The following is a 6822-nucleotide window of genomic DNA, read 5'->3' as shown; positions in this document are numbered from 1 at the left end:
TTTCAGTCTTTTTTTTCTACAATCTCAGAAAAAACAAGCACTCTTGGATCGTTGGATTTTCATTTATTTTATACACAACCATAGATATGTAAGCAAACTGTTGGGTGTCAACAGACATCTAGGAAAATGTTTAAAAAAAAAAAAAAAACCTCACAAACTATATTTATATTTTGTTTGATTTTCCATCTACGGTGAGAAAAAGCCCAGTGGGACAGAAATGAACATGTTGACCTGAAACTGGAAGCTTCCGAGGATTCACCGTCGGCATCCGATCAACATGTGAGAAAAAACCAAAGAAAGCAGCTCTCTGCTTCCTGTCTCCACCCGGGACGCTTTGTTTTTCTCAAGTCGCTGCACCTTTTCCCCTGACGCCCCCCTCTGTGGAGTAAATTTGTTTTGTTGTGTTGGAGTCGAATGTGTGAAATCGTCCCTCCTCAGTCTGGCATTCCTCCAACGTGAAAAAGACAGAACGCTACACGAGAGGGGGCTCGTCTTCCAGTGGGCCGGGCTCGGCCGTCTCTCAGGGATACGACTGATTATTAAAACACACTGCGACGTTAGTGACACGCAAAACAACCATTGTTCGGTTCATAGAGTGCCTTAAAGGGCGGCCATTGCGTTGCCCGGAGGGGCGTGAAGTGTGTCGGTCATGACGCTGTTCTTCATCAGGATCTGAGGACATTTGCTTTCATGAAAGGAAGGAGACAAACGATGAACACTGGTGCTCTTCCTCTTTGAATTCTGTTGTCTAGTCTTTTTTAAATTGTTGTTAAGCTCTGTCTTAAACAAAGAAAATCTAAAATTCAACTTAAGCCAGTATTTTAGTGTTTTTTTCTCTTTTATATTTATATAAATGTTGACCATCTTCTTTTGTTCTAATTTCCAGTTTATAATGAGTCAGTCGTGATTGTTGTCGCTACTTTATCAGTTTCCTGTCAGCATTTATTTCAAAAGATACCAATGCTGGAGTCACTGGGATTCTGTCAAGTGATCGATAACTTTAGGATCGTCAGGATTTTTCCTCCTGAAGCAACAGCGTTCTCTCACAGCGTAACTCAATATGTTTGAAATACATGCTTATCTTGAATTGTCAAATGCATTTTCAAAATGATTTTTCTTAAGAAGAATACAATTTGAATAAAAGGGTTTTTTTATTTATTATATTTTGATTGAATTTATTATGATATTTTTTTAATCTTACGAAGGAGTAAAGGATAGTAATGTGTCCATTTTAATTTGCGATCAGGGTAACTAAACAAATGACAAGAAACTGGACAGAAAACTTCACTTTATTATTTCATGTTTCCAAATTGATAAACATCATCAGTTGTGGTGTTGTGAAGGTCTGTAGCCGAGCATCGGGATAATATGCATCTCTCCTGTCAGTGGAAACCAAACATTCGGTTAGATTTCTACTGTATAATGCACAACTTCCTGAGTTTAAAAGTGTGATGGTCTTTGGAAAAGTCTGTGTTTAACACGATTGATCAAATCCCAACTCACCCAACTCTTTGACCAGGTTTCTTTTCTGTTGCACAAAGACTCTTAATTATTATTTCATTGTTTTATCAAGAAATTGCCTTAATTTTTACCTGCAATAAAACACTCTGGTCAGTTCTGTTTCATGCCTGTTTTTGTGATATGTGTGTGATAATAATTGATCAGATTTACATTTGTCGACACGCTTGTTTGGAAAATGAGGTGATTTCAGACTAAGCTGTTTGTTTTGTTTATTCAGTGAGTGTGAGGACTCAAATCATTCAGCACTTTGAACAAGCTGAGCAGACACCACCAGCTCCAGCAGACCCGACCAGACCTTGAAATATTTGCTGCTGAGCTGCCACGTTCGTAGAGCTGCTGCTCTGTAAACAGGATCACCGATATCAAGTATAGCAGAATGGTCAAATAAATTACATGAAGTGTGACTCTGTTCAGGTCAGTCTGGAGAGATGAGAAAGAGAGGGAGACAGAGTGAGAGCGAGAGAGAGTTGCCTAAGAAAAGAAAAAAAATCACAGTTTTTTTAATTGTTATGATTGAAACACACTGTACCACATGATCTACTGTGTCATAACATATACAGTCAATGTAAAATTCTTAATCTGATCCAAATACCTCCAAGAATAATTTCCTCTCTCTATTTATTATACATTACAGAGTAATTTTGAACTCGGAGTTTAGAGGTCCTTGTAGGCGTGCACCACATGCTGCATCTTTCAAAACTGCGTCTTTGCTGCACATTTACTGAGAACCATAAAATATATTTTTTTTCCACCAAATTCTCTGTAATGAGCACTTTTAATAATTAGCCTTGAACAAATGGATGTTTGTGAAGACAGACTGCTGGTGTGTTTCAATGCAATGATGGCTGCAAACAGAGTAGACTAATTTTCCGTGGTTTCGGCAGCAGACTCTTCAGCAGCAAAGTGCACATGCGGCACTCCGCTCAACACCACCAGGGAATAACTTGTTTTTGTTGCAGTGAGTGAACTGACTGTGAATAAGCCTCCATCTCCATCGACCTATCATATTCATGATAGGAAATCAATCACATGAGTGGAAGACGAATTCCTGTTATTTTATCGTTTCACTGTTTTCATGAGGATCTGTTTATGGATTCCCTGATAGAGTCTTTGTTTGTTACAGAGTGGTCTGATATGAAGAGGAACCTTCCTCCGAGCTGCTCTGCAGCAGCGGCTGCCTCTCTCCGTAGCTCTTTGCTCTCTTCCTCTTCTGGTTACGTTTCCACTTCCTTCTCGCAACAACAATCACTGTTGCAAAGATTGCTGCGATCACGGCCCCGAGGATCCCGGCTCCCAGCAGCCACTGCCAGATCTCCTGGGCCTGCTCGATGTAAGGCGTCAGGAACTCCTGGACGAACCTCTGGCCTGAAGTGAGACAAACAGGAGGAGACATGAAGCGGCCAGCGGTTTATGAACACGTCTATCGAATTAGCTTACAGTTAAACACTGACCAGGGTCTAACAGGTAGGCGTACTCAAATCCCAGAGCTTTGTTGGACAGGAAATAGTCTCCGTTTCGATAGAGAGGAAAGAACGGCACCATGTAGTAGCCGTCGTTGTGGCCAATTGGGGCATTGGCACGTGGGTAGTTTTCACGGACGGGCTGGTGGGTCCTCAGCCAGCGTTCATAGATGCTGGAGACAAAGAAGATGTCAAGGACGATTGAATTGAAAATTCGGCTACAAGACCGTTAGCATCACTAGCAGATAGTGACGTTAACCTTTAGATAAAGAGTGTCAATTTTTGGGGCATTTACGTGCAATGAGCTACAGGTGTGTTCTGATAAACAAAAAAATAAATAATGATAATAATTGTTTCACCAAATCTGAATGAATAGTGTCAAAACCATGTCCACCCTTTAATTACTATATTGTTTCTTAGAATTTTGTTGCATCCATAAAGCATATTTGAGTTTGTGCTGTGTTTGTAAAATCTGAGACGTGTCTTCATGTTTCTCTTTATATGTGCACACTCTCATGGTGTGAATGCTCCCACTTATGCTAGCAGCTGGCTTGTACTCTTTTATGCACTGTTATTTGCTTAGTGCGCCCCCAGTGGACAGATATGGAACAACACTTAATTTTCAAAATGTCTTCATTTCATTTTCATTTTCTTCTGGTAATGTTTTTTCTTTTTCATTCTTACAGTGTAAAGTCTTTCTGCCGGGGTGAACTTTCCTCCTGGCAGCTCAGTTTTGGCCCCGGTTTTTGTACCTGTCAATGAAAGCATGGTGCAGCAGGAATATGGGGTCGTTGGCTGAACCCTGGACGGAAGACATGGAGCCATTCATGAAGATGTGTAAAGCGTTGTGCATGGTGCTCTGGCCCGGCACGATCAAACCGGTCTCTGGACTCGCAAAACCTGTCAGAGACAAGAATGGAAAACAATAAACGACAACATGGAAGCAATGCAAAACACTGAGCACAGCATGGAGAGAAGGACATGCTTGGTTGATCAATAAACGTAAACAAACAGAAATGAAATTATTTGACTAATTCTCATGAAATGTGTCTTAGAAAAGACCAAGATTCTTTCCAACCTTCCAGGACGTTTCTGAAGCTGTTGTTGGCGAACCGGTCCATGGGTCCCGTCTCGTAGTCGCGCAGGCCCAGCGTCAGCTCCACGTCAGCTGATGTGGGGAGTCGTGGAGTGCGGTTGGAATCGTGGTTGCCAGGGTTACGCAGCAGCGGTCCCTCCCCGGTGGCGTTGCATAACACCTCTCGGCTGTTGTACTCCTCTGGCTGGGTGCAGATCACCTACACACAGACGCATAGGAACCCATACGTATCTGTAAACAACAAGGTTTTATTGGAGCCTTGATAAGAGGTCAGTGATGCAAACCTCCATACAGGAATGCTCTTTTTCCTCATTGTAAATCAAGGACTGAAGTAAAAATGGCAATGACAGAGTCATAATATCACAAAACAGCCGTAGACTGTGTTTTGCATAATATGTCCTTGAAGCAGGCTGATGATTGTTGCTTAGAGTTTGAGCATGAGTGGATATTAGTGGAAACAAACTGTTGTCGCACTCACAGCAGAAAATGACTGGTAGTTACAGTGTAAATTACAAAGATTTGTGGATTTCCGTGAATGAACTGCTTTGACAGCAGTTAAATCCTCAAAAGAAGTGTTTTCGCTCTGTGTTCCATCAGAGGAATGGTGGATCATCTTTAGTTTGTTTGGGTTAGAGGGATAAAGTTTACTGAAGCTATCTTTAAATGGGAACAAAACACATCAGGAATTCTCACTTAAGATAGGAAAGATTTGCTGAAGCATGCATGTTTACTCTCTTTTTTTTTCTTCTCACCTTCCATGAGGAGAAGACGGACGCAGGGCTGATGAGGTTGGGGTTGAGCGGGCTGCGTCCGCCCATCAGAGCGTCGGTGCACACCTCACAGGACTGGGCGTCTCTCCAGTCCCAGTAGGGGATGGTGAAGTTGAAATCTCCGGTCATCTTCCGGATCTCGTTCTCCCAGTGAAGCAGGAACACTCTGTGCCAGGGCAGAAAGCCCGCAGACTCGTGGGCAAAGTCGATGTCTCGCCAGACGTTCCCCGGCCCCCCCAGCAAGGTGTCTCGAGATACGTAGTAGTGCATCCAGACGAACAGGTCGTACGTGTTGATGTCAGAAAACATGGGGTTCTCGCCATTCTCGCCCATCTCTGCTCTCGTTGCTGTGGAGATGACGTAGTCCCGGCTGATGGTGTTTTTAGCCAAGTTCAGATAAGAGATGAACTTCTGCTGTTCTGCTTTCGACATGGTCAGGATGTTCCTGCGCACCGACTCCCTGTACGTCGCACAGTTTGAGCCCCAGTAGCCAAACTTGCATTCGCCGCAGTTAAAACCTCCGTAGTTCCCGGCACAGCGACAAGTCCGGTTGAAGAAGGCCAAAGGCCAGCGCTCCCTGTCGTCGATCCCACTGTGCGGGTACTGGGGCCCGTGGGGCTCCTCTGAAACCAGCACCTCCGTGCAGAAGCCGCGGCCTGACAGGGCGCCGCAGGCCGAGCCGTCCCCGTCCCACACGGGGCAGCACTCTTTGGTCCGAAGCCCCTCCGAGTTGGCACATGGGCGAGGGAATTGGCAGAAACAAGACCCAAAGAGCTGCAGCAGAAGTAGAGAAACACTCCAGCTTCTCATGGTGGGAAAACTCCAGTCTGAGCCACAGTGGGGGTGTAAAGTCCTGGTAGAACGATGGAGAACCTGATATCCTCACACACTCTTAGAAAGAGGTGAAATTCAAGGATTAATTTTGATGTAAATAAATTTAAACTATGACAAGGAAACAACTTTTCCCGGTTTGTGAATCTCACTACCCCTCTAAGCTACCATCCACCCCGATACACCACCTCCCTGCACCCTCGGTCCTGTGCACCCACCCAGCAGTCTGCTGCCTTCTCCCTACCCATTGAGCCGATTTGGGGGCTGTCCTCTGACAAAGTGTGTGATCTCATTGTAGTCTCTCTCACACACACACACACACACACACACACATACACACATGCAGGGCATGTGGGCTCACAAACCATCACATGCTCAGGATAATATTCTTGATTCTTATTTCATTTTGTCTTGAGAACAGCTGACCTCTGATCCACCGAACCTCCAGGCAGAAATATGTGTGCGTTTATACCCCCCCCCCCCACTCCTTACTTAGTCTGGTCAGGAATTTATGCATGATCAAGTGTGTGTGTGTGTGTGGTACGTGCGTGTACTGTTGAAAGTGAAAAGTAAGATGTAAGAGTTGGAAAAGCAGCAGAAGTTAAGGGAGTGAAAGACTGATTTCACAGTAAATTACTGTTCCTATTGTGACCTGGAAGGTCTGCAGGTTTCCCGCCACGGCCGCACTATCTCCTCTGGCTGAAGCGGTTATTCGCCGTCTGCAGGCATCGTAGGAACTGAGGTAAACAGGGTGCATCTCGGCGGAATTGATCTCTGCTCAGATAATAGAGACAGCAGAATCAGTTTGAGCGGCCTGCTTTGTGAGAATGATTTTTTTTTTTTAAAGTAAACACTATGAACAAAACAATGTGTGAAGAGAGGAAGAACACAAATGTAACATGGTTTTCTCACACTCCTCTGCTGTGCAGCCCCTACACATGAATGAAAATCTTTTTGGAGTGATTTAGAAATTACATTCCTACTGTGGTGAGGCTAAGATTTCAAGTACAAATATTTCATACTTAAACTGTTATGCAAACTTCCCAAGGGGAAGGATGATCAATGAATTGAAAGCTTTGAGTGTCATGTCTTTATGGGCAAGATTAGAGAGTGATGAGGTTTTTATTGCTTTGGTACGCTGGTT

General features: G+C 43.9%; 1 protein-coding gene across 1 annotated transcript; it reads right to left on the bottom strand.

The window, feature by feature from the left end:
* Window positions 1-2627: 2627 nt before the first annotated feature.
* Window positions 2628-5657, bottom strand: tyr (tyrosinase). Its single transcript, XM_030109213.1, has 5 exons — window positions 4830-5657; window positions 4060-4276; window positions 3734-3881; window positions 2973-3154; window positions 2628-2886 (listed from the first exon to the last, which is right to left on the bottom strand). The coding sequence occupies exons 1-5, from the start codon at window positions 5655-5657 to the stop codon at window positions 2639-2641; spliced, it is 1623 nt and encodes a 540-aa protein (XP_029965073.1). The 3' UTR covers window positions 2628-2638.
* Window positions 5658-6822: the final 1165 nt, after the last annotated feature.

The sequence above is a fragment of the Salarias fasciatus genome, chromosome 14 (genome assembly GCF_902148845.1).
Source record: "Salarias fasciatus chromosome 14, fSalaFa1.1, whole genome shotgun sequence".
Lineage (NCBI taxonomy): Eukaryota > Metazoa > Chordata > Actinopteri > Blenniiformes > Blenniidae > Salarias > Salarias fasciatus.
The sequence above is the reverse complement of the archived record's forward strand: the minus strand, read 5'-3'. Positions and strand labels throughout refer to the sequence as shown.

What these genes read in the sequence shown, in the direction of transcription:
- tyr (XM_030109213.1), bottom strand. Translation starts at nt 5,657, where the DNA reads ATGAGAAGCTGGAGTGTTTCTCTACTTCTGCTGCAGCTCTTTGGGTCT. An exon ending in CTTCAGAAACGTCCTGGAAG is followed by an intron (nt 3,882 to 4,059) that starts GTTGGAAAGAAT and finishes TGTCTCTGACAG; the next exon opens with GTTTTGCGAGTCCAGAGACC. An exon ending in CGCCTACCTGTTAGACCCTG is followed by an intron (nt 2,887 to 2,972) that starts GTCAGTGTTTAA and finishes GTCTCACTTCAG; the next exon opens with GCCAGAGGTTCGTCCAGGAG.